The sequence below is a fragment of the Berkeleyomyces rouxiae genome (genome assembly GCF_048999995.1).
Source record: "Berkeleyomyces rouxiae strain 22BRR77 chromosome Unknown BrBRR77_ptg000002l, whole genome shotgun sequence".
In the NCBI taxonomy this organism is placed as follows: Eukaryota; Fungi; Ascomycota; class Sordariomycetes; order Microascales; family Ceratocystidaceae; genus Berkeleyomyces; species Berkeleyomyces rouxiae.
Window position 1 is genome coordinate 1,643,268 of NW_027396492.1, and position 25,397 is coordinate 1,668,664.

At 49.8% G+C, this 25,397-nt stretch overlaps 8 protein-coding genes across 8 annotated transcripts; 2 read left to right on the top strand and 6 right to left on the bottom strand.

The window, feature by feature from the left end:
• Positions 1 to 2,652: 2,652 nt before the first annotated feature.
• BROUX77_002008 (uncharacterized protein) lies at positions 2,653 to 4,188 on the bottom strand (the record flags this gene model as incomplete). The annotated part of the gene is made up of 1 exon (XM_073746501.1): positions 2,653 to 4,188. The coding sequence occupies one exon, from the start codon at positions 4,186 to 4,188 to the stop codon at positions 2,653 to 2,655; it is 1,536 nt and encodes a 511-aa protein (XP_073607090.1).
• Positions 4,189 to 6,131: 1,943 nt separating this feature from the next.
• On the top strand, positions 6,132 to 7,034 carry BROUX77_002009 (uncharacterized protein; the record flags this gene model as incomplete). Its single annotated transcript, XM_073746503.1, has 2 exons — positions 6,132 to 6,151; positions 6,227 to 7,034. 2 exons carry the CDS (start codon positions 6,132 to 6,134, stop codon positions 7,032 to 7,034), a joined length of 828 nt encoding a protein of 275 aa, XP_073607091.1.
• An 814-nt stretch (positions 7,035 to 7,848) lies between these two features.
• BROUX77_002010 (uncharacterized protein) lies at positions 7,849 to 11,028 on the bottom strand (the record flags this gene model as incomplete). Its single annotated transcript, XM_073746504.1, has 2 exons — positions 7,849 to 8,685; positions 8,944 to 11,028. 2 exons carry the CDS (start codon positions 11,026 to 11,028, stop codon positions 7,849 to 7,851), a joined length of 2,922 nt encoding a protein of 973 aa, XP_073607092.1.
• Positions 11,029 to 12,108: 1,080 nt separating this feature from the next.
• BROUX77_002011 (uncharacterized protein) lies at positions 12,109 to 13,353 on the bottom strand (the record flags this gene model as incomplete). The annotated part of the gene is made up of 5 exons (XM_073746505.1): positions 12,109 to 12,158; positions 12,218 to 12,437; positions 12,484 to 12,536; positions 12,614 to 13,120; positions 13,179 to 13,353. 5 exons carry the CDS (start codon positions 13,351 to 13,353, stop codon positions 12,109 to 12,111), a joined length of 1,005 nt encoding a protein of 334 aa, XP_073607093.1.
• Positions 13,354 to 13,928: 575 nt separating this feature from the next.
• On the bottom strand, positions 13,929 to 15,141 carry BROUX77_002012 (uncharacterized protein; the record flags this gene model as incomplete). Its single annotated transcript, XM_073746506.1, has 2 exons — positions 13,929 to 14,227; positions 14,322 to 15,141. The coding sequence occupies 2 exons, from the start codon at positions 15,139 to 15,141 to the stop codon at positions 13,929 to 13,931; spliced, it is 1,119 nt and encodes a 372-aa protein (XP_073607094.1).
• Positions 15,142 to 19,074: 3,933 nt separating this feature from the next.
• Positions 19,075 to 20,628, top strand: BROUX77_002013 (uncharacterized protein; the record flags this gene model as incomplete). The annotated part of the gene is made up of 3 exons (XM_073746507.1): positions 19,075 to 19,137; positions 19,293 to 19,334; positions 19,420 to 20,628. 3 exons carry the CDS (start codon positions 19,075 to 19,077, stop codon positions 20,626 to 20,628), a joined length of 1,314 nt encoding a protein of 437 aa, XP_073607095.1.
• A 767-nt stretch (positions 20,629 to 21,395) lies between these two features.
• BROUX77_002014 (uncharacterized protein) lies at positions 21,396 to 22,666 on the bottom strand (the record flags this gene model as incomplete). Its single annotated transcript, XM_073746508.1, has 2 exons — positions 21,396 to 22,499; positions 22,571 to 22,666. The coding sequence occupies 2 exons, from the start codon at positions 22,664 to 22,666 to the stop codon at positions 21,396 to 21,398; spliced, it is 1,200 nt and encodes a 399-aa protein (XP_073607096.1).
• Positions 22,667 to 24,049: 1,383 nt separating this feature from the next.
• Positions 24,050 to 25,247, bottom strand: BROUX77_002015 (uncharacterized protein; the record flags this gene model as incomplete). The annotated part of the gene is made up of 3 exons (XM_073746509.1): positions 24,050 to 24,357; positions 24,430 to 24,871; positions 24,942 to 25,247. The coding sequence occupies 3 exons, from the start codon at positions 25,245 to 25,247 to the stop codon at positions 24,050 to 24,052; spliced, it is 1,056 nt and encodes a 351-aa protein (XP_073607097.1).
• Positions 25,248 to 25,397: the final 150 nt, after the last annotated feature.

Genomic DNA, 25,397 nt, shown 5'->3' on the forward strand with positions numbered 1-25,397 from the left:
TGGTCTCGGGCGCTACTTGAAAAAGAGTTGCATGATTTGTTTTTCATGCACATATTAAGCGTCTCCCATTAACTAACTTCTTGATTTGTCAACGCAGATTTCCAGTCTGAGCACACAGGCCATTCACGAACTTAAAACCCGAACGCACTCAACTCTGTTGTTTCCAAGTGGAGGGTTAGGGCCATCCACCTTAACGGGCGGTCTTAAACACAAGCCCGGCTCCTAGTCACCGATGCTCGTGATCGTTGAAGAATGGCTACCCCAGACCACTTCTTGACCCTTCCACGACTGATTGTCTGCGCCACAATACCAAAGAAAAAAAAAAGAAAAAAACCAAAGAGCAGTCTGCATCGTACCCCAATTTATCCAAGAAAACAACCATGGGGAATTCCCTACCAGAGCCCCTATAGTCCAGCTCCTCATGAGAACCTCCAACTACGAGTGCTGCATTGGCCAGCCCTGGCCAGCCAAGATTCCGAACCAGCGGCTCCTCTTCACCCCGTTCCTCCGATTTACCTGGCCATCTCTCCTCCGGACCGGAAAAAAAGGACATTTTTTCGCGTCTTGACTCCGCCTCACCTAACAAGTGGACCAAAGGCCGTAGAAGCAGGGCGTACTCTGCCCTAAACCCAATTGACAAAACACGGAACCCTGCAGAATACGGCATGGACCATGAGCCGATGCCAGCTCTGAGAATGCCAAAAAACGACAATAGTAGCTGTAAACGGACTATAGGCGCCAACCGGGGTCGATAGCTATCTCCAGGCTTTAGAATCAAGTGGATATCCCTATGCACGGACAGCTACCATGCTGACCACGGTTTTGATTAGGAAACAGAACACCGCGGCTTGCTGTAAGTGCGCTACTGAGCACGTTGCTACCCAAACATTAAGGGCTACATGCACGCGGTTTCTCCGTCAAGAACGGAGGATTTGTTGTTACAATCTGACAACCTGATATTATATCTTGAGGGGGAGGAATGTCTGACTTTCCTTTCTCGAGTTGGATAAACATGTTTATTACGTTGACTATTGCCGAATCATGGATTAGAGAGAAGAGTCCGAAGTACTCCTTAAGGGCGTACATTTCTAGAATCAAGTTCCGCAGGCTATTCACCTTTGGTCCATGGTCATATCTCTATCCCGGTACACATGTTTAAAGCTACAACGACATGAAGTCTCCGTCTGATGATATGCCTTTCAAGGATTTAATACATAAACTCTATCTTGTACACACCCAAGTGATAACTAGGTATGCATAGTTAGCTAAATCACAAACCCGACCAAATCTCTCAAATTCGGCCACCTCAACTCAACTTCCTCCCACCACAATCATGGCACTTTGTACTATTGAATCACGGATTATTCTCGCAATAAAAACCGAACGCACAGATCCAGGATTGAGCACTTGATGCCTCATAAGGCTGTTCTCTATCCCGCAAATGATGTCACTTGGTAATAGTCGCATGGTAAGCACCTGCATTTGTTTGTACTGAGGGTTAAGTTGTATGTAAACCTGCGCTGTTTTGTGTGACTGATTTACCTCCGGTCTTGTAGCACAGAAGCCAGTCACATACGAGTCAACTATAGTTGTTCCGGTAGCGGACCATATACTTGGCCGGTTGCCCTTTTTGGCCAATATGCTTCGACACCCTACGGGATAGAACAACTGGGAGGTCTTCAAAAGTCAGTATTTACGGTAGTCAAATTGATCTGAGTATAAGCATACATAATACAATTCGTAAATACTCATCGTGTCTGTAGTTGAAGGAATTTTCGTTCTGGAAGGTAGATGTGGAATACATGACCAACCTCTTATTCCCCAAAAGCCATGCGCAGCACATTAAGAAGTTCTAGACTTTCAGGCCGCTTCTGAAGCTCGTTCGAAATGGATCCCCATTACAAATGAGCCAGTCAGAGACCAAGGCAGCTTCTTAGTGAAGATGATAGCAAGCTTTTGGTGGAAGAGGGAGTCGTTGAGCAAGAAGGTCATGATAAAGGCGCGGAGAAGAGCTCGTCTAAACGCCGTAAAACAGGCGCCCAGCTCTATAACATCTGCCACAAGCCTGTTTACAGCATAGGGACCTGATTAGACGCTGAAAATAGAAATGGTCCATAAGTTACTAACTCGACTTAATTCAATGACGGCTCCCGATATATACGCATTCACATTCATTCATATCCAACCCTAAACTTGAGGCCTCAACCTCTCTAGCAAATGCTCATTTATGCCGTTGAATCTATGTCTTGTAGTCTGCCACAACGCTCTTTCAATCAAATATCCAACGCTCTTAAACACTGTAGCATCATAAATTGCCCTTGGGGCAGGCTGTCAGAAAAAGAGTGCCCCACAGTCTCATATAAGATAAGTGCGCCGACAGACTCACATGCGACAAGTACATAAGAGACTCCAGGAGTACGGTCAGAACCTAGAATAGAGAGAGAAGAGAATATCGATATCAACACACGCTTACTCATTCACACACAGGCAGAAAGTACTCGTCGAAAATTAGGCTTAATATTAGACCAACAATCCAATCTCTTCCCCCAATATCTATTCCAAAATGCTTCTAGAAGCCTTGCAAACTCAAAAAAGAAACAGTTACCATCAACACTATCTGTTTTGTTATTATACAATCTGCACTCAGCCCCTTCATAGAAGAACAGCGACCATCAGGCCAGCCAGGGAAATGCCAAACTGCTTGGCACCACTGGTAGGGACAACAACGGAACCGACACCAGACCCTGAGGGGTAGGCAGCGCCAGTGCCAGAAGCATGGTAAGCACCGGTGCCAGAAGCAGTGGCCGTGTGCTTGTCAGAATTGGAGTGACTAGCAGCAAAACCAGAGTCGTCGGTAGAAGCAGCAATAGCAGAGGCGGGAAGAGTAGAGGTGGCGAAGGTAGAAGTGGGCGCAGGAGGGAGCTCATTAGCATCAAGACCAGAAGCACCATCTGTTTGGTCCACAGTAGCACGGAGACGATCGCCAGCATTGTCGATTGCGCTGCGCTTGCTCGATGACTTTTTACCGCCTTTCTTGCCATACTTCTCTTCCAAAACGTTCATCAAGGCTGAGATACCCTGCTTGACATTCTCCTCCTCATCATCAGTATCATCGCTCTCAAAATCGTTGAATGCCTGCCAATCGAAGCCAGAAGTGGGTTTGGGGGCGCCGGTATCGGTGGGATTGCGCTTAGCAATAACACAGTTAGGAGGCACTTCATCACTATCCATGTCACAGTCATCTTGGTTGTGAGAGTCAGGCCTGGCGGTATCAGTCGGGGTGGGGGCATCCGTCATCTCATCGTCCGCGTGGTTGTTGTTGTTGTGCCCAAATAAGGCATTGAGCAAACTAACGTCAAGAGGATTGTTGACAAAGCCCCTCATCTCTTTGTCTTCCTCGGTGGGTTCGGGCGCATTTCTGAAAGAATCTAAAAATTCTTGGAAGGGCATCTGATGGCATTCCCAGCGATTGACCAGAAATGCACAGTTTCCATAAACTCTAAGTTCAGGAACCCGCATCCAGACCTCAGCGTATCCGGGAGGTTTACCGCGGTTGAGAGAACCAGGACGCCTATAAGGATCATAACGGCTGGAAGAGCCATGACGTCTAGAAGACCCATAACGGCCATTAGGGCCATATCCATTATCCGGGCCAGGATGACCACCAGTGGGCCGGTAATGCTCGTCGTTAGATTCATCATCATCCTCTTCAGGTTTGTTATCAGCGGGACGATAAGGCTCTTCATCGGGGTCGGAACCATCATCAGAGTCGGAACCATCATCAGAGTCGGGAGCATCACCAGTAGGGCCAGCAGGAGAAGCGTTAATGCTAGTCTCGGCAGGCTCATCCGAAGAAGCCTCAGCTATGGCAGCTCTAACCTCGGCCTCAAGCTCCACAGCCTCCTGGAGGACCTGTCCCTCATTCTCGGCCGAATCGTCACAGTAGTAGTGGCCAGTCTTGAAGACACACTGGTAGTGGACCATGACATCTGGGTCATTGCTGTTGAACTCTTGGTATTGAGGAGTACCAGTCGAAGTGGTGGCAGCGCTACTGGTGGTGGTGGTGGTAGCAGGAGTGCTAGTCAAAGTGTAGCTGGATGAGATGCCAACCGCGCTGGTCGGACTGTCACCAGTGGCGGTGGTCACGCCAACGGCACCGATGACAGAAGCGATAGTAGCAACCTTCATGTTGAATGTAGTCAAATGATGGTGTATATGTAGAGAGGGAAACCTAGAGTGAAGTGAAGGCAAAAGGAACAAAGTGAAGAATAAGCGAAAGACTAAAGAGATGAATGAGTGAAGACCGAAGAATCAGTGAGCTTGGTGAAGGCAGAAACAAGATAGAACCACAATGATACTCGGGGGGTGGGCTCTTAAATAGAGACTCCTCGGCCAGTGTGTCTCTTCGTCTTTTGACGCCTCGACCACGCCAACGGTCGAGATTGCATGGCACTGCCATCCGACTAGATCAAGATGCGCACTAAAGCCGAATAATTATTGATAGCCTCCCCACAAGAAAGCTGTGTAGACATCCGCAGAAAGTCGGAAGTTCCGTTGAGTTTTCTTAAGACATGGCTGACCAGGCCTAAGCTTTGGAGCATGGTGCAATATCGTGTCATGGCCGGAGACGCTCAGGATAAAACCCACGAATGTTTTCTGCGCTTCGCATCAAGTCAACGATTTTGAGAGACCGAAACAAAAAAAAAATGGAAAAAAAAACCAGCCCGTCTCCGCTTGTCACACTTTTCGGCGTGGTTGTGAGCGCAGTGTTTGGATATCAGTTTTACCCATCGCGATTCTCCCGTTAGATCCGAGTCACGATTAGAAGTGCACAAACTAGGAGACGCTTTGAGCAGCCGAGATTTCGTCGGCTAGACTTCGTCAACGCGCGTTCCTTTATGCTGCATTTCTTTGGTGCTGTGGCAGTCTCTAGTTATCTTGGCCCAAGTTCAGACGACGGTCGTCAAAGTAGCTGAGAGCCCCCAAATGTGCAAAATACCTGACTAACCTGATTAGTTCCCTGAATGTATAGTCGGTTGTATCGAGCGTTCCGCCATTAATGTGCCCCTGGTTGTTGGCACTGACTGGACAGGCCAAGTTGAGTTCAGATGCTTACCTCCCAGCATTCGATACTCTTTTTTTCGGCACTGAAAAGCACAGTCATGGGCCGCCCCTGGTCACTTGCCCTGCTTGAGAAAAAGCTTGCATGATTTATGTTGCGATGCATGCAATCATCGGTCTCGCATTTTTATCAGTTATCATTATTATTTCATTTTACGTCATCGGTCTCGCACTGGTCGATATGTCGGCACCTGTTTTGGCTTGAGCACACGGACCGTGCATGCCCTTAACCCTGTTAATTTCAGGTGAAGGGTTTGTCTGTAAGCCCTAACAGACGGCTCACCAAGTTCTGCCTGTAGGCAAGGCCGGCTTCCATTGGCCGATGCATTGAAGTTAGGGTTGCTGCCCAAGGCCATATTTTGGCCTCTCCTTACAACTGATTGCCTGCCTACATCGTATTTGAAGAAGGTATCCTCTAGTGATGATGTGGTGTATGTACATTGTCCGCCTAGTTGTTTCAGACGCCAGTACATGTACCTGTACCATTAACAGATACAAATGTACAACATACATACGTACTTGCACCTCGCCTTTTGCTGCATGTATAGTTACTCATGTTGTGGTGTAACCCTAACCCTAATATCAACACCGGACTCCACCCCTCATCCCCCTCATAAATACCAGTAGATAGCACAACTTACCTCAGTATTTATGAATAAAACCCTCAGTTCGATTCACAACTCATATGCACATATGCACATACGGCCCCCTCCCTTCTGCCTCCTTCCACCTCTCCCGACCATCCATCCCCCTTTCCCTCACATGCATGTTAATCCGTCTCTTCCTGTAGAAACTCCAAGGCTGACTGATCGACCGACTCTTCCGCCTGTATAATACACGGCTGTCTCTCCGCGACTGTTTTACATGTTTCCTAGGTTAAATTTTGCCCAGCTCAAAACTAATCCGTTTTTTGGAGTTCCTGAATCGCCATTTATCTGATGAATATATCCATACACCACACTTGATAACTACAGCACATCACATATATCCTATTACAAATCCAATACATCATGCCTCCATTTACATCCAGGTAATAGACACCACTTGCATCGATACCCATACATAGACAACCAGGAGTTAGCTAATGTCAACAAACTTGTACCAGATCCCGATCCACAACATGGAGTCGCTATTCCGAAGCACAAGAATCCATGTACGCAGGCGGTGAACAGCCATCTTCCGTGCGCTACGACCTTGACAGTGAACCCAACCGCACCAAGCCAAGAGACCCCTTTGCCTCTCAACATGACTACGACGCCTACGGCGATGACAATTTCAAGACTGGGATCACCCGCCCGCGACGGGGCTCCAAGCTGTCTGCCATGAAGGCCAGCACTGTTTCCACAGCCAAAAACCTCATCTCCAATCTGCCCACCATCAGCCGATCCAGCAACTCCTCCAGCAAGCGTCACTACACCGACATGGAGAATGCGCTTCCCGAGACCAACCGCGAGGACGACGGCACCAGCCAGTTCCCATCATGGGAGCTTCCAACCACCAGTGCTGCATCGGCCAGCCCTGGCCAGCCAAGCTTCCGAGTAAATGACTCCCCCTCGCCCAGTTTCCCCGATGCACCTGGTCATCTCTCCCCCGGTACAGGAAAAAAGGACTTGTTTTCCCGTCTTGGCTCTGCCTCACCTACAAAGTGGGGCAAAGGCCGAAGAAGCAGGGCATACTCTGCCCCAAACCCAACTTACAAAACACCAAATCCTGCAGAATACAGCGTGGACCGTGAACCGATGCCAGTCCTGGCAATGCCAAAGAACGAAAGTAGTACCTTTAATCGGAGTACAGGTACCAGCAGGGGCCGATATCTCCAAGCGCCAGAACCCAGTGGATATCCCTATGCACGGGACAGCTACGATGCTGACCGCGATTTTGGAGAGGAAACAGAACAGCGCAGCTTGCTGTAACTGCGCTACTCCGTGTGTTGTTGCCCAAACATCAAGGGCTATATGTTGGTAGTGGTGGTTCGGTCAATAACAGAGGATTTGCCGTTGAATTGTACATTATATCTTGAGAGAGAAAGAGGAATAATAATAACATCTGGCGGCTACCCTTTCTCAAGTTGGGCAAACATGTTTGTTACGTTGATTATTTTCGAGTTATAGATTAGAGAATAGAGTTAGAAGTACCACTACTCCTCAAGAGCATATATTTCTAGAATCAAGGTAGGCGGGCTCTTCATTCTTGGCCCATGATCATATCTCCATCTCGGTGCACACGTTGAAAGGTACGATGGCCTTGAAATGTCTGTCTAATGATATGTCTTTAAAGAATTCAACTATAGCCAAACAATAGATTGAATTGGTAAACATACATTCCTCTGCGGGATTTGTAATCACCATACGCCTGTGTTTTGGATCAGCCCGACTGTATAAGTGTCTATCGATTTAAACCTAGTATTTTAGTTCCCCAATAGTTACCTGACTGGCATGGAACCCGAGCACACGAAATGTGGTCAAGAAACACTCATTTGCGGCCTCTTTGGAAACAAAGTCCATTCTGAGTCTTGGAGAGTGTAACTAGTTCAAAGCAGAAAAGAGGTCGAATGACTCGGGATAAAGTCCGCGAGAGACGTCAAATGATATTTTCGATGAGATATATCGCCGAAATGTATATGGTATATGGCATGCATAGCTTATGGTAGTAGCTAGATAGCCTAATGGGGGGAACTTCAAAGATTGCCTGTTTGTTCAAAGTTGTCCTCCTCCCACACACAAACGCTCAAGTCATGGTGAAAACAACGCCATGTTTCTTCATGATGTATCCCAGTCCTCTTGGGCCAAACGCCTCGCGTGAGTCGTCAGTCCATAGCCGCTCAAGCACTAAAAGTGCTTGCTTCATTGAGCAGCTTTTGAATTTGGCCGCCATTATGCCATAGCGGAACGTGCCTTTAAGCCATTCCTCCTCTGTACATGATGCAAGAACCATGCATGGAAACAGCATCATCATGCCGACGTTGGAAGAAAGCGCAACCGAGAGCAGGAGAGGGAAGGCCATTTCGACACGCAGCCGCACGTCAGCAATCACTTCCTCCTGCGAGTACAGGTCGTTGTAGTACAGGTTGTGCAGAACAATGATTAACGTGTGTTGGTAGACGGCAGATGCGTTGCGCCAATCCATGCGCATGTCGCCGTGATCATCTGGGTCGGTCCAGCTCTCCACCTGGCGCAGGAGGTTACGGTAGCGAGCAAACACTTCAATACTGGCATCACCCCGCTCTTCTTCCTCGAAGCGATCCTTACCAAGATCGACGATGTCTGGAATAATCTCCCACAAACTGTGCCCTATGCCAAGGAACCCACGACAAGTTGGGTAGTCTTTCAAGAAAGATAGATCACGCATGAAGTCATCAATGGGGATCTTGGGGGCTCCGTAGCATAGAAGTGAAGAGAGAGCAGCCATGGTGCCAGTGTAGCAATAGCATTCGCACACGAACCCAAAGACAACTCCAATCTCGGAGTGTTTGTCCTTTGGCGGGTCTTCCAAGAGAGTCAATAGGGTAGTACGGCATGCCATAAGGTGCATGAGAATGCTGCCGTACGTCCGACCTGCAAGTGTCTAGATAGAGGAATATGCTAATTAGTACACTCAACTGTCATGTGCGTGAATGCAGGTCCGCATGCAAGTAGAACCAACATATCGCTCGTTATATAGATTCATGTAGGCATCAGGCAAGGGAGCAATTGGGAAAAGTGATCAACCCCACTTGGTATGAAGAGTTTATACAACCGTTCGACCGGATTTAAGCGGAGCAGTTCACCACAGTAGCCCTGCATGTTTCTTTGTGGGGCGAAGCAGAATGGGCTTAAAACATACCTCGAAAAGTGATAGAAGCATCATGATGGCCACCAAAAATACTCGATCGGTTGCCGAAGTGTATCGGCCTGCTCTTAACGCCGGATGAAGTCGACTTAACACAGTTGTATAATGTTTTTGGGACACTTCACCCAATGCCGGATTGACCGAGTCTTCAAAACAAAAGTACGCACCGCCAGCGGCCAAAATTGCATGTAACAAGATGTCGTCCTTGGTTGCAAGTGGAAGGACATGCCGGCGAAACGGGTTGATGGACTCATCACATGTTACAAGTTGGTCTGCTACGGTATCCAGATAGTGCTTGAATAATAGGTGCGATCGTGGATCCAAATCCGTACTGTCAGTAAAGTATAGCGTACGCTGCACAGAACCAATTTGGATAGCTCGTGTTATACGTTCGGTATTTGTGAGAATACGTTTGCGATGGCCGGAGAATGTGTGCTGCATGGCCATCTCTTGCGTTTTTGACTTTTTGTTTTTGTGGTGGAGCTTGCGCATACGAAGACTACTAAGCTCCAAGCTAGTCATGGTGTGTTCATTGTCAGCAGGATCATCACCCCCGGAGCCTGCCTCTCCTGTACGGATCTTTTGTTCTATTAGTTCTGAAAAGACGGTTTCTGGGGCATGAGGGGATTCTGCCTCATCGGTGAAATGTCCTAAGATTGGAGAGATGACTCCATTCTCGCTGACATGCACATAGCCTGTCATCATTATTGGTGTTGGTGGCCTGGCTCCAGGAGGAGGTGCATTATGCGACCGGAAACCATGAGGGGCTTGAATTTCAGAGTGCTGAGGCAGGCTATACTTCGAATCTTCCAAGTTGCCGATGAAGCCTTGATTTTGAGAGTTGTCGAAGGATGATCCCAATAAGCCTGTGGTACTCAGGGGATGTGTATTCTGGCTGGCTTCATAATCCTCATTAATAATTTCAAGCTGGCTGTCATAGTTCGTGTAGCCATCATATTGATCAGGAGGATTAACAGCCGGGAGAGTTCGAGAAATGCCAGAATTTGGCATACCAGAGACATTGGGCTCAATAATGTTGGATGGAGGGTAAAATGCTACAGGGGAGCTACTAGCAATGCTGCTATCGGCTGTGTTTGATAACGATACTGGCGAAGTTAATGATGCCGGTGCCATCGATGTGACAAGCCCAGGCATAGATGTTGCTTGAGAAATCCCCATGTTGGACTCTGTCAAGACGACCACAGGCGAAGAAGGGTTGACAATATTTATACTCGCTTGGTCAACATGAGGGATAAAAGGAGCTTCGGGGCCAACCTGCTGCGAAGTTGGAATATACGACATATCAACAGCAGGAACAGCCGGAATCTGAGAACTTGAGTAGCCCGCAGGGTATTCAGCCATAGACGGATATGTGTTGGATGAATGATGAGGCTCAACTTGGAAGACCTGACGGTGTGGCTTCATCTCCACTGGAGGGGAAGACTGTACCAGAGGGCCTGAAGCTGAGAATGGGTGAGATATCAGGTTGGGGTCAGGGGATGAAGAGGGATAGTTCGTTGACATGGTCATGGGTGGAGCTTCCGGGGGTCGTCTAGAGACGCGAACTGGAATGATGCCGGGCATGGGAGGCGGGGTTTTGGGCACCCGCGGGGGCTGCAAGTCCCGCGGTGTGCTTGGTGCCGGGTCATGTATAAGCACGGGCTCAGAAAAGGTCGCACGGGTGGTAGGTGGAACTGCAGTAGGTTTTTCGTGAAGTTCGGATGCGTTAGAAACTGGTCGTAAAGAACTATTGGCAGGCGTGGCTCCGGGGAGCGGGGGCAAAGTCGTTGGTTCTGAGTCACCCGGCCGGTTGGGCTGATCAGTAGTAGAATTGGGAAATTTTGAGCTGGCATTCTGAGGTTCCAACGATGAAGTTGACGATACGCCATCGTGGAACTGATTGGGTCGACTCGGAGGCGGCCATTTGCAAGAGCGCTTTCCAACATCACAGCTCCCACAGATTGGCTTTACTTCGTCGCACTTCTTTCGACGAGAGCGACACGTCAAGCAGCCATTTCGTGAGCGAGAGAAATGTGACCGAGCTTTTGAGGGGTACGGAGCCGGCTTAGAGGGCGGCATGGCGTTGATGCCCAAGTTGTGGGTGGTGTGTGCGGGTGGGATGGAAACGACGATCGGGCGGCGATCAGATGGAGAAAGATCAAGGTTGGGATACGAGCCGGGAAACTGCAAGCAAAATTCGGGAAGCCAAATTCTCAAAAGGAACTAGTATCGGGATTCGGAGGAGTAGGCTAGAATATGGCTTCACTGCATTGGTGATGAGTACTTGTAGCTAGTAGCGGTGGTTAGACAGCTGAGCAAACATAAGCTCCATGGAGCAGCAGCTTGATCAAAGACCAAAAAGACTAAGCTCCTGCGTCTAGGTCGACGCTCGGCAAACGAGGCAAGATGCAGACATGCACATTGAAGAGAAGGACGGACAATATCGAGTTGAAAAATCTTGCGTGGGCGAAAATTCAAACGATCGTCGCTGTCGAGTCAGAACCCTCGGGGCATGGGTGAAATGAGGATAATGCGGTCCGGGGTTGCCCTCGTTTCGAGCAAGCGAAATGCGCTTTGCAGCACAGTCACGACCAAGGCAGCTGTAGCTGTGATTGAAGAGCTGCAAGTGGGACAAGGCAGAGACAGCCAGGGAGCTTTGACGGATTGAGATGGAGCTCCCGAATACAGTGTTGCGTGGCGTAGGCAGTGGGCGATGGGGCAATGCGCAGTGACAAAGCATGAAGGGATAAGATAAGAAAACAAGGAACCCGAGCAGGAGCGCCAGACAGTCTTTTGTCCCCACCGAGAGACCACGTGCCAACCATCCGCTTCGAGATCCGGCAAGGGGCTAGACTCGGGCGTTGACAAAGCAATGTGAGACGGCTGTAATGGCCGCCTAGTAAGATAACATCATGGTAGATAATCCAAGCCAGTCCAAGAATTTGACATGACGCATTTGATGAAATGTTTCAAGCTCTGGTTATTTACAACAAAAGATAAGCCCCACCAAGTCGCTGTTCATCGAGACAAAACAGTCCCATTGAAGCGCCTCTACTTCTTGGCTAATGAACTAGAGACCCATAAATAGGACTGCCATTTAATCAAATGCAGGGTCACCCCGGGCTGTCCATTTCCAACCCTACCCTAATCCCCATTGGTTCAGAGATTTGCCTTGGCCGTGAGAGGCTTCACCTCGACCAGGAGTTTGCCTGCACTAATGTTAGCACCCACACCTGAATCGAGCTTACAGTTGATTTTGCCGACTTACCAGTATTGATGCCCCTGAACAGGTCCACCAAGCCCTGCTCGGCATTTAACAGCCCGCCCTTGATAATATGCTCCTGTCGCTTGATCTTGCCAGTCTCCAGCCAGTTCGCCAGCTCCTGCTTGGCAACTGGATATTCCTTGGTGAAGTCGCTGACAATGAAGCCCTGCATCTTGATGCGCATCGTGATGACTTTGTCCAGGTTGATTGGGCCGCGCTTTTCCTTGGATGGGAGATTGTACTGCGAAATAGCACCACACATGACAAACCGCGAAAAAGGGCTTTGCTTTACGTAGTGCCATGTCGAGAATTTCACCACCGACTAGACGCTATTGTTAGTGAATTGCCATCGTGGTTGGTCAAAGGCCACAGTATCTTCGGCCTTGGTTTTATGCTTACCATTGTCAAAGTAAACGTCTATGAGGTCCTTCGTCGCAGCGCTAAACTTTTGCTTGAAATCGGCCGCCTTGTAGTTTAGACCAACATCAAAGCCGAGCTTTTCAGTCAAATACCTTGCCTTGTCATCGGACCCCGCAATACCAACAACCCTTGCGCCCTTGAGCTTGGCGATCTGGCCAGCAACCGATCCAGTTGCGCCTGCCGCGCCGCTCACAACAACCAGGTCGCCAGCCTTGGGCTCGCCGATCTTGGTCATGCCAAAGTAGGCTGTCAATCCAGTGAGGCCGACACCACTGATGAGATCGGTTGCACACGAGGTCTTGGGAAGCTTGGAAGCGGGATCAAATTTCCCCTCTTTAAGGATGGCATAGTGAGTCCAACCGGCAAAGATAGTTGTCACAATATCACCAACAGCAGCCTGGCTAGACTTGGATGCGAGCACACGCACGATAGAGGAGGCGCGCATTACCTCGCCAATCTGCACCGGAGGAAGGTAAGAACGAGCATCTGAGGAGGTGATAATGTCAGTATCCAAGTAGCAATGAAGGATGTTGGATTCACCAACCATTCAGCCACCCACGCATGGCTGGGTCAAGGCTAACATACAGAGTCTCAACGAGAATCTGTCCGTTTTGAAGCTGATCGGCTGTTGGGATAGGCGTTTTCTTCTGGACAAAGGTCTTTCCGGGGATGATATCTCCGGTTGGACGCTCTGCGAGCACAAGGGACAAGTTTGACATTGTGGTTACAGACAACAAAAACAAAATACTAGCAAAGAAAATGTAGAGCAAAAGGGTGTTTGATGGCAGAATCAAGGCCGCCGATTGTGCTCAGTTTTATGCTGAAATAATGACTTCAATTGTGGAATTGGAGAAAGCAGCGAGTGTTTATTTCCATGCACTCCCTATGTTCAAGCGGCGTTCTGTTCCCCTTCTGGCCATCTCTCCGCCTCCATAATCCGGGGTATTGACTATTAGCTACAGCCACGGGAAAGCAATTAGCGGCTACGCTGGCGAGATCTGCCGAGGCTCGGAAAAACTTGTGTGCGACAGAGACTTGGAGAAAACATCAGCTCCTTATATTATGTAGTTTGTAGAGTTGAGTAACTATTCGAGTTGACAGTAAAGCCAGGTATAACTGGAAAATTAAGGGTGCTACATTGTAGCCAGAATCCCAAGCCCTGCAACAGAAACACCAAGGGTTAGGCTATACATATGGCCAAAAAAAAAACCTTCAAGATCCCCCGTCTTGCCCACCATTTCCCATCTACATCCTTGGTAGCACCCCAATAATACTGCTTCATATCCCCTCTTCCTCAGATCCTCTTCGCCTCATCCGTTGGTTTTGCTGGCTCGGCCATTTCTTGTGGAGTCGCGGCCGACACGGTGGCATCAAGCTCCGTAAGAGGCGGCATGTTTGAGACAAATCCAGGCGACGGCTGACCACCCAACTGACCACTCAACTGTGAAACATCTGAGGTGCGTTGGCCGCTGGTATAGTCAGTACCAAAGCTGGACACGGACTGGTGGCCGTACTGACTGGTGCCATTGCTGCTGAATGGGCCCCGAGGGGCACCATAGATATCGTGTCCGGCGTTGTGCATTGCGTTGGGGTCTATGCGACGACAAGTATTATGTTAGTGGCACAATAAGAAATGCATGTTGTCTATGAAAGAATTCACAAGACCAACGAGTAGAGAGTAACTCACCTGGGTAAGTCATTTGACCAGGAGGAACCATCATGGTGGGACTACCGGCTCCAGGATACATCGCAGCAACTTGGTAATTGGGCGGCATCGTCACTGACTGCATGTTCGGAACTGGCGGCGTGGAGTTCGGGTGAACGAAATTTTGCGTCGGACTAGCACTAGAGAGGAATGCAGTGCTTGCTCCACCCTCCCGAGTATTTTGGGTCGCACCACGTGCCCGGCGCTTCATCCACCAGATGAAGAAGCCAATGATCATGGCTGTCACTGCCACGGCACCCACAACAATACCCACAACGGCACCGGTGCCAATGCCGTCCGAAGAGTGGTTTGACGAGCTGCTTGGTGTGCTATCCGATCCCGCGCTAGTAGCAGTGCCCGCAGTCGCAGACGATGTCGACGAGGGCGAGGATCCAGTCGGAGTCGTTCCTGCCGCCGCCAGGAAAGTTGAGCGATAGTCAAAGTTGTCGCTCAGTTCAGCCGGGATGACGTTGGAAACAGGGCATCCGTCTTCCTGGCATGGGTTGATGCTGCAGCATCCGAGGAAAGGCGGGCTAGTGCCGGTACATGTGTACCAATCGCCGTTGTCGCTGCCACAGCTTTGCGGTGTGATTCTCAGGTATGCGTCGGCGTTGAAGCTGCTGTTGCGCAAGTTGCTTGTAGGACATATGCCTCTTTGTTGATCGGTGCATGGGTCGGACGTGCAGCACCCAACGAACTCAGCTGTACTTTCGACGCAGATGTAAAAGTCGCCGCCAAAAGGACACGATAGGCCCAAATCTCCAAAGGAGTTGCTGGTTGTCGAGTCAGATTCGTTGGACATGATGTTGTTGTGGGAGGGTCAAAACGAATGGCTGTTATGGTGTTCAAAGAAAGCAGGGTTGTGCAGGCGTGCAATGTAGGACAGACTCGAAGCCAGGAGCACTAACACGTAGTACAAATATACTCTGTATCACAACACGAGTCTTCGACAACGACTGTCAAGAAAGAGGGGAAGATATTCAAAGGAATGTTGAAAAATGTGGCAGTAGGCAGCGAGCGTCCCAGTCATATAAGGCGGGCTTTCTTTGATCATACAGGTGAGCGGGGGACGCTCCAAATCTTTCAACATGTCGGGGACTTGGCAAGCTCCGCCATTTTCTTTATTCTTTGTTTTCATCACACGCGGCACACTTCTTGGCTTGTCTACCAGCCTCAGCCCCGGTAACATTCCCTTTCCATCCTTTCTAGCTGCATGAGATCAGCAGCACATAATAATACATGAGCCACTATTTCCACACATAGTCCTAGCATGCATGTGTGCTTGTAATTGTGTAGAAGTATGTCACTGTTAGATAGTACTCGTATGTATGTGCTTTTTTTAATAGCTGCATCCATGGGAGCAGAATGCTTCTCAGGCGAATCTAGCCCGTGTCCAGCTAGACTCAGATGAAAGGTGGCTTGCATGTAGATGCAACTCGAAAATGGAGTGGTGGAATTGATATTACTTGAGCTATGTCGCAACAGACCAATATCCAAAATGGCGGAGGGTGGCTTTGCTTTTTTGTGTGTGGCTGAATTCTCATCAGAGCCCATCGCCCACCTGCTCGCATACATGTGTATGCACAAAAACTCTTTACATTACGGGCGATTTGCGATAACAAGATGGCCTAGTACCACGACAATGGCTTGACAGGAGCATGGAAGATACAGGGAATCCAAGACCAGAACCATTGAGTCTATCCCTCCATGTCATGTTGGTTTGCCCGGAATCCTATGGCTCGAGTCTTGGATGTTTGTATCCAAGCAGCACTCGAGGGTTTCGGACAGCCCCTCTTATAAATGCGGTCTCAGTTTGATCTGGAGACAGTTTAGCAGATGCAGGTCTAGGGAGAGACACTTGGAAAGAGAAAAGAAGCTGGAAGATGCCAAAGGTTGACCAAGACATATCCAAGACTGGAATTTCGCCTTCTAAGTGCTTGCCATGTTGCAAGAGAGAGGGGGGCAGAGAGAAGGATATCCTAGAACAAAGTATATCTCAAATGACTGTGTGTTGCGTCCATATAAGTTCATCAGATAAGCGCGCCACAGATGGATATAAGACGCAGTGCGTAAGGAGAAAGAGTCTTCCCTCCGCTCGTACGACAAATATACAACAGCAGGCTCTCTTTTCACTTGCGCATATTAAGTTGCGTATACACACATGAGTGCACAGCTGTCGGGCTTTTCTCTCATTAGGAAATTTCTTGGCTCTTGTTGGCGTTGGCCGATTTATTTGAGTTTTCTCTGTGATGCCGCAACATCAATGCGACATTGAGTAAGAGGAGCGCCTCCAATGCAACATGGCACACACACACGTCCAACAAGTATGTATGTACAAGTACCAAGTCAAGTATCGATGAGTGTGTGCTATTCGTCCTACATTACTGTACAAGTACATATACATGTATGTACATATAAGCACTATATGAATAAGTAACAGCATTGCTTGAGATTCTGGCTGCATGTCATTTTTTGAGTTGGAGGAAAAGAAGGCCCTACCGGTGGGGATTCAGCGGTGCGCCCGATAATAAGCGATACCAGTCACAGCAAAGGCCAAGGCTTACCGACTCGCTTAGTCCAGAATGAGACTTAGACCCAACTATAGTGGCCGGCGCAGTTGCGTTTGGAGACCAACTGGCATAACTAACTGCAGGTTCGCATTGTTGAAAAGTCGCCAGTTTTGAAATACTGGACTCATAAAGGCTTTGTTATCGGGAGGATAACTCCTTCGGCCAGCCGCGACTTTTATAAACATCAGGATAGGGTTTCGTAACCCACGATGTAACTGGGCCGACACAATAAGTGGGGCTGCTCTAAAAAAGGAACGTTCTGGCGGAGTCGATTGAAGTCGCAACATTTGTATTTACCAGCCAAGAGGACAAAGGAAGATTGGACGAGCAAGAAAGAAGAGTCAGAAAATTATGCGCGGATATAGGCAAACGTCATTGCTTGTAGCCCTCGGAATGACATGCCAGTACAAATAATTGAGCCGCCACTCTAATGCTGTCACGCTAGATTCATCAAACTTGACGTTTGCCACCCGGACTCGGCTTGATCTCTCGGATGTCTATCTGTCGTCCCTTGTTGATCATGTCCTGCCAGAAACCGATCTAAGCGACCTGATCCACCAAGACCAAGGGGCAGGGTTCAGTGCCCAGTGGGCGAGGTGAAGTTGTGGAAAGCGGGTAGGGTGTGTTATGTTCCAAGCAGTTATCAGTTATATCGATGGGGGTGAATGAATCAATAACAAAGTAGACTCTGAATAGTTGCATGATTCCTCCTCTATCCTTTGTCCTATCCTCGGCCTCGCTGGCCGTTTTATCTTCCTCCTGGCTGTGGCTGATGGTATGTAGGTTGGTGAGGCGTTGGCTGACTCATCGGTGGCTGCCCGTTTCTTCCTGGACACTCCGGGGTGTGTCCGTCGCTTGCCTGGTCAGGTGATGTATACCATTTTCACAAAAGTGGAGCACCGTTAATCAGTTGCCTGTACGAATGCCAGTTACGGGGAAATTTGCTGAAGGGAGACAGGCCCTTTGTAGTGGAAGAGCAGACGACCTAGGGTTGGGATGACACCCTAATTGATGGGCCAAGACCCCTTGGCTCTGGACATCGCTGACAAGTGCAAAGGCTAGTCAACTACTCCAGTTTCGGTTAGCGAGGGATACGATGATGGGCAGTACTGCATGGGCCAACACGAGACGCCGGAAATCGACGTCATTGGACCCGTGTAAAGGGCAAGCACACGCAAAGGCTCACAGGGGCTGTTCACCTGGCTGAGCGCGTGTTCTTGTGCGCTAAAAAGAAGCTTGACATGCAACAGTGTGCTCCCTCTGAGAAATTGTCAAGTGTGGTTGGAAGCGACGGCCGTATTCTTCAGGGAGATGGATGGTTTGTAAAGAGGGTCCTGGAGAATCTGACTGTGCATGGCTCGTGTCGCGCGTGTTTTATGTGTGTATTTACATATTCATGATTCCATCGACAAGTATCAGCAGAGATTTTTGTGCGTGCTTCTGCTCCAGCCGGCGAGGCCATGGTCGGGTCCCCGACTGTTGCATGTCAATAGAGGACAAGCGAAGGCCAAAGGAATTCCACAGGGCACTCCAGGGCTCAAAATACGGCGGTAGGGACCGAAATAGAACAGGGACGCCAAAGTCATCCGCCACTTCCCTCTGTTCCTTCGGATAAGTGGTCTACTTGCCAACTGCGATCTACCTCGTACTCGCCGTGCTGCCCGCGCGATTCACGGAGGCTCTCCTGGAACTTCCTGTTTTCTAGGCTGCAGACACTACAGCCCTCGTATTCCAAAGTGCCCGCTGTTCGTCCCTGTATCTTGCTAACCAGGACCTTTACTAGATCGTGGGCAGCCAGCCCCCTTCTCCCTCCCTGTGCCTCTTTGCAATTTTTTTCATTTTGTTTTTAATTATTCGTGCTAAACAAGTAACACGGGAGCACAGACATTGACATTCGCCTCGCAGGAAACGAAGGAGAATACTAGTACCAAAGCTTGTTTTTGCACATGGTTCCAGTTGTTTTCATGTCAGTTAGTCAGGTCTTTAATAACTGGAGCTTAGTCTTTTTTCTCTTTCTCTCTTGCGTCCCCTTCTTTTCATTCTTACACTCGGGCAACTCGCAGAGATAGCAAGACGGACGCCCTCGGAAGACTTCCTCACGCTCGTTTAACTCGTTGTCTTTGCTCCGGCTTACTTCTCTGTCTTGTTAATCTCCTCCAGCACAAATGCGTGCTTCAAGTGTCATGATGGCCTTTGCCGGCCTGGCTGCTGCCAAGCAGCTCTACCGTGTAAGCAACCGTGCAGCGTTGTGGAAATTCAGACTTGTGCCCTGTGTCTCAGACATTGAGTATTGTGGCTTGCAGTTTGGCTGGCGACTGCAGCAGTCGCAAAAGAAGGCCCTGTCGTATCATTCGTCTTACATACTAACACATTTCTTTTTTAGGGCGTGGCCATTGCAGGCGCTGACTTTGGCTGCGACATTGATGTAAGTTTTTAAGTTTTCCTTGCCACTCACTCCACACACATCCACAGGCCCAGGGACCCCCGTGTTAACCCCCGTGATACTCTAGGGAAGTTGTGACACCAGCCAGGTTGTCTTCCCCATCCACGACATTGGCGATGTTGACGGTGCCGCCCAGATGAGACACTTTGCCCATGACGACGGGCTCAACATGTTTCGGCTGCCCATCAGCTGGCAGTTCCTCACAGCCCACCGCGGCGGTAGCGACCTTGACAAAGACGGATTTGAAAAGTACAAGAAGCTGATGCAGGCTTGTCTCGACACGGGCGCCTACTGCCAAATCGATCTGCACAACTTTGCGCGCTTTGACAACGGCATCGTTGGCCAGGGCGGCCCGTCCAACGATGTCTTCGCAAAGCTGTGGACCAACATCGCGGCACCGTGGAAGGACAACGACCATGTCGTATTTGGCCTCATGAACGAACCGCACGATCTGGACATTCAAGCCTGGGCTGACACATGCCAGCACGTCGTCAACGAGCTGCGAAAGAGTGGTGCCGAGTCACAAATGATCCTGCTGCCCGGAACCAACTTCACCAACTCGGCGACCATGATTGAGAATGGCAGTGCCGAGTCCATGCTAGCCATCACCAACCCCGACGGCTCGACCGACAATCTCCTGCTAGATATCCACCAGTACCTCGACATTGACAACTCGGGCCAACACGTCGAGTGTGTGCGCGACAATGCCGACTCATTTGAGCGTTTGGCCGACTACCTGCGCAAGCGTGACCGCCAAGGCATGATCTCCGAAACCGGCGCATCGTCTGATAGCAGCTGTATCAAGATGTTTTGCTCGCAGACCGACGCAATTCTCCGCAACTCCGACGTCTATGTGGGCCTGGTTGGCTGGTCTGCCGGCTCGTTCAAGCTGGACTACATCATGACCATGACGCCTCGCTGGGAAAACGGAAAGTTTATCAACAACGAGCTGTTCACACAGTGCCTGGTGGAGAAGTGGGCCAACGAGCCGGAAAAGACCACATCGATCACGAAGAGCAAGAGCAAGACTACGACTACAACCAAGCATAGTTCCACTGAAACTTCCGAGTCTATCACAACCACCACCGATGCTGCCGAGACCACGTCTGCTGACCTGATGGCTGTGGAGTCTGACAGCGTCACGTCAACAAACGAGCAGTCTGCGGAAGAGACAGGAGGCACATCTGGTGCGTCTGCCCTACGCCTGGGCGAGTCCATGACCTTGGCCAAGCTTCTGTCGGGATGCATGGCTGCTATTGTGATCTATGCGCTCTAGGTCCACACCCGCAACGGCCATCCCTGAGACAGTCTCTTGTCCCATTGGCCAGTAACTCGTGCTTTGCCCTGTTTTTGTTTACCTGTAGTATGATCTGGCTATCTTGGCCTTACCATCGTTTCTATACTCCCCTTTAATTCATTGCACGCTGGTTCACTCCTAGTGTGCACTCTTCGTTTCTTGTCCTTCGCTAACGAGACGATCTTTACACTTTACCTTGTACCATCTATTACTACACATACACACGTTCTGACTTTATAGCTTGCATTTAGAGGCCCTCATCACTTGTTCAGCGATGCTTTTTCATGTTGTTTACTTAATAAAAAATATTCAATCTACTATATGACTTCTATTCCGTTCAATCACACATTTTTTGTACAGGGGCTCGTCAAGAGATCCCAGCACGTTCTGTGGTTGATGCTCATGTCGATCCGAGCTTGATATCAGTGGAGTCTTTTTTGTGGTTAACTATCCTTGAGTGTTGTCACTAACTAGAGTTTTCACGTGAGTTTAGAAACTAGCTGAGTAAAGAACGTAGCGTGTTTCATGTGTACTAACTATAGTTACTACGACTACGACTATGAGGGTTCAGCCAATGCCAACCTGCAAACCTCGCGCTAAAGGTAAAAAATGAAGAAAAGAAATATGAACAAGAGAAGAGAAAAAGATGCGCCCCCATCTGTATGTACACGTGCCATCAACCCACACGATACGCTCCTTTGGCCTTCATATGGGCTCAACTTGCGTTTATGAATGACACAAACTCTTCAAACGAACTTGGACTTGTACTCGTCCTTCAGAGGAGCGAAGGAAATAGTGGGCGAGTAGGTGTCCGGGTTATCGGAACCAAAGTCGTAGATGCTGTAAAAGTTGCGCAAGAAGCGAACTCCGAAGAGAAAGAAGTAGTCCTCAGCACCAGAGTCATCAAACGGCGGCCAGCAGGCATCATCGCGGTTGGCAAAACCCCGCAGAGCCAGCTGATCGCCGGTGATGGTGACGTTCTGGCCGTTAGTGAACTCGAACTCGACCGACCAGTCGCTGGTGAACTCGGTGCACAGAGGGATGTGCTCGCCATTGATAATTGCGGTCCAGTTCATACCGATGGATCTGTACAGAGGCTCCAGCATGTTGGTGGGCACGGACATGGCGCTGCCACCGGTGTCGAAGACGGTGTACGAGCCGCCCAGCAGCGGCAGGCGCTCGCTCACTGACGCCGCGCTGGCGGTGCTGTACGCCGGAGTCGCGCTGGACGCGGCAGTGGGGGTGATCTTGTGGGTGCCCGTGATGGCGTACGTGTCGACGCGCCAGAGCTGCAGCTGGCCGTTCGAATACTGTGTGGGAATGCGCGCAATAACGTCATTGGCATAGGTAGTCTCCAAGCTATCACCAATAGTCAAAAGGCCACCCTGATCGGTATCCTTGTTGGCCATGTCGGCGTAGTAGATGCCGAAGCGGTTCTTGTCCAGCTTGCCGTCCCACATCAGCGTCTCTACGAGGGTGGTTGTCTCGGCGTCACTGATGGTGCTAAAGGCCAGGCCGAGGAAACCGTCGGCAGGCATCTGCGTCCAGGACGACTGGTTGGCGGCCATGAAAGATTGATTCCACGAAACGCCGTCGATGATGAAATCGTCATAGTACGACGGGCCGGTGGTGTGACCACCGAGGTAGATGATATCGCCGCCGACTCCTGTGGCCTTGCTGGTTGACGAGGCGCTGGCATTGTAGGGAGAGTAGGGGCGTTGAGAGCTGCTGTGAACAGCACATCCGCCGTTACCACAGACTTCGTCAACTACCCAAGTGGTGGCACTGCCTGTGTCAAATCTGAGGCGATGAGTGGTGGGAGGTGTACCTATCTGCACATCAACAAGGTTCTAGACGGAGATGGCATTGTTAGCTGGTTTTACTTGGCTATGCCGTACCGGGGTTAGGGTTGTTGACTTACATAACCATCATCACGAATGACGGGTAGGTTGAGGACCGACGCAGAGCTTGCGCCGATCATGGCCGAGGCGGCCAGCACAGAAGTGAGAGAGTGCATGGTGAGTGCACCAAAAGCGAGGAGTGTGTGGATGCAAAGAGGAATATGCAAGAAATGAAGGAAAGACAGCAGCTGATGGACGAGTCTTGTGCAGAGCCAAAAGCTGGTGGTAGAGTCTCTTTCGGGGATAGACGAAAAGGACGGGTGGAGCTTCTTATACTTCTCTAGCCTAACTCCGGGGCGGCAGTTTCTAGAGGTTGTCGACATTCAATGATCCTTTCCCTTCTACCCCTTGTTCTCCTCCTTTTTTTTCTTGTGTTCCCTTACCTCCGCCAACACATAATGCCTCTGCTCATCAAAGTTGCCATCGTGGTCGCTGTTGTTGGATATCGGTTCCTGTATGCAGTAACAATGGGCCACAGCCACAGCTGTTTCGGAAAGTTCTAGCAGGGAAACAATCCTAGATGGTATGTCAGGAGGCTTGATAGGCTCATGTCTGCATGGCTTGTCTGCCTCGTATTCAGGCTTCTTGATGGCTGAGCAGGATTATTATGTCGCATCTAAGCTCCTTGAGGTTGGCTTGAGGCTGGCGAGCTTTCGACACTGGGGTTCAAAGCGTAGCTAGGTAGAGTCTAACTTGTCTATTTTTAGATTTGCTTGCAAGAGAAAAGTGTGATGTCAGAGACACCCAGCGAGACGAGAGGGAGTTCTGCTGTGCTGCTTGCGGTCGTTCTGGAAAGATGTTGATTCTGAGTTCTCGACGTCCGAGCGGCCCGTTGCTTATACGAACACGGACAACTGCATGTGCATTTACTTAGTTAATTATAGTTTAGAGATTTGTATGGAGATGGAGTGCAACATTCGACTGCCAAAGTTCTTCCAGTTCTACTCATGTATTGCCCAAGTAGGTATGTGCAAGGCCTGAATTGCTACCCTACACTTCAAGTATGCAATGTCCAAAGCCTTTTTAGAACACTGGCTGTGGCTAGGGTTTCTCTCCTTCTTGTATGTGTGCAGAGACACACAGTTGACCAATGTATGCATGGGATGAAACATGGGCTAACCCGAGAACTAACTACCGGTGGTTAAAGCCATATGTCTGTCTTTGGCATCTCCATACTTGGATACACAAGAAGACGCCCTGTTCCAGGACTTTCTTGAGTCTCAGATCTGGCGTTGATGGCTTCATGCACGACACCAAAAATTGTTGGGCGCTGTCAGTCTCATGGGAGACTGTCACTGTAGAAGTGTATCGGCCCTGAGGTCCGTCTCAAAGGGGGATGGGAGGGGAACCATGTGATTCATATAATAGCAGGCTGTTAATATAGGCATGGAAGCATGGAAATAAGATGTGGACGCATAAAATACACAACTATGTACAAGCGAGAAGAAGAATAAGCAATCATCACAACGCCACAGCCACCATCCTCCTGTCTGGTGGCGCTACTGGAGGCCCGCTGCCTGCTGCCGACTCATGCTGTTCACATCAAAGTACGGTACTTCACCCACTGAGCACACCCGGTCGCCGGTGCGCACATCAGCGTAGTCGTAGGTGGCTGAGTGAAAGGTGCAGCGGTTGTCCCATATGGCCAAGTCGTTCTTATTCCACTTGAAGCGCACCTGCAAGTCGTGATTGAGCGTGACGAGATTGAAGAGATACTGCAGCAGCATGTCGGATTCATCCTTGGTGACGCCATTGATGCGCTTGGTGAAGCCGCGATTGACAAAGATAGACTTCCAGCCCGTAACGGCTGTCGGCGCGAGGATACTATGTTAACATGCAGGTTTATTATAAAGGCTAGGGAGAAGCGTCATATACTTACGGTTGGTTCGCACAATGGGGTGCACGGCTGTCAGCCCCGGGCCCTTGTTCAGCGGTGACCCGCGCTCACCCTCACGCAAGGGGTTGCCCAGTCGCCGCGCCTCGTCATGGAAAAAAGTCGCGTCGTGTGTGGCCGTCAGGCCTTCAAGAAACGTCTGCATTGGCTTGGACAGCCGGTCGTACACATCGTAGGCCGAAGCCCACAGCGTGTCACCGCCCGTGGCTGGCAGAGTGTGAATCTTGAGCATAGCATAATCGCTGGGTGCCGGCTCAAAGGTGATATCGCTGTGCCACGCGTTGGCTGCTAGACGACTGACATCGCTGAGTTGATGTGTCAGGCCACCGCCCTTCTTCTGCTTCTCAGACGAGATAACTGAGATCTGGTCGCCAAGCTCCGAGCCCTCCTCGGTAAGCGGGTGAATATGCAGAGCGGATGACGATGGCTGTCATGAAATGGGGGTGTTAGTGCGTATAGGGTTATGACTAGGGTTACGAAGCTTCCTTGAGTCTTACTGATCCGGCTGCTGTGGTCAGGCGTAGCATCAAGTCCTTCATTTGTGCCGGAGTGACATCTTGGTTCCGCAAAAAGACCACTCCGCGTTGTGAGACGGTGATGGCGAGGTCTCGGATAACAGCATCGTCTTGTTGTAGGAGATGCGTGACTTGCAGATTCGTGAACTCGGTGCCAATGGCCGGCGTCAGGTCGCTCTGAGCAAAGCCGGCCAGAGACCCCGAGTTTTTGAGCGGGCCAGAAATGCTTGGCTGGGCAGCAGAGTTGCCGCCGACAATGGTGCTTGAGGTGTGGGCAAGTAAAGGCATAATGGAAAGATGAGACTAAAGTTTGTGTAAATAAAAAGTGTGTATGCCCGAGGCTATGGCTGATAGCAACCAGATTAAAGAACCCGGGGTTCTGCTCTTATATGCTTGCATCAGTGGAGTTAAATAGCCAGGAGGAGACCTACATATTTT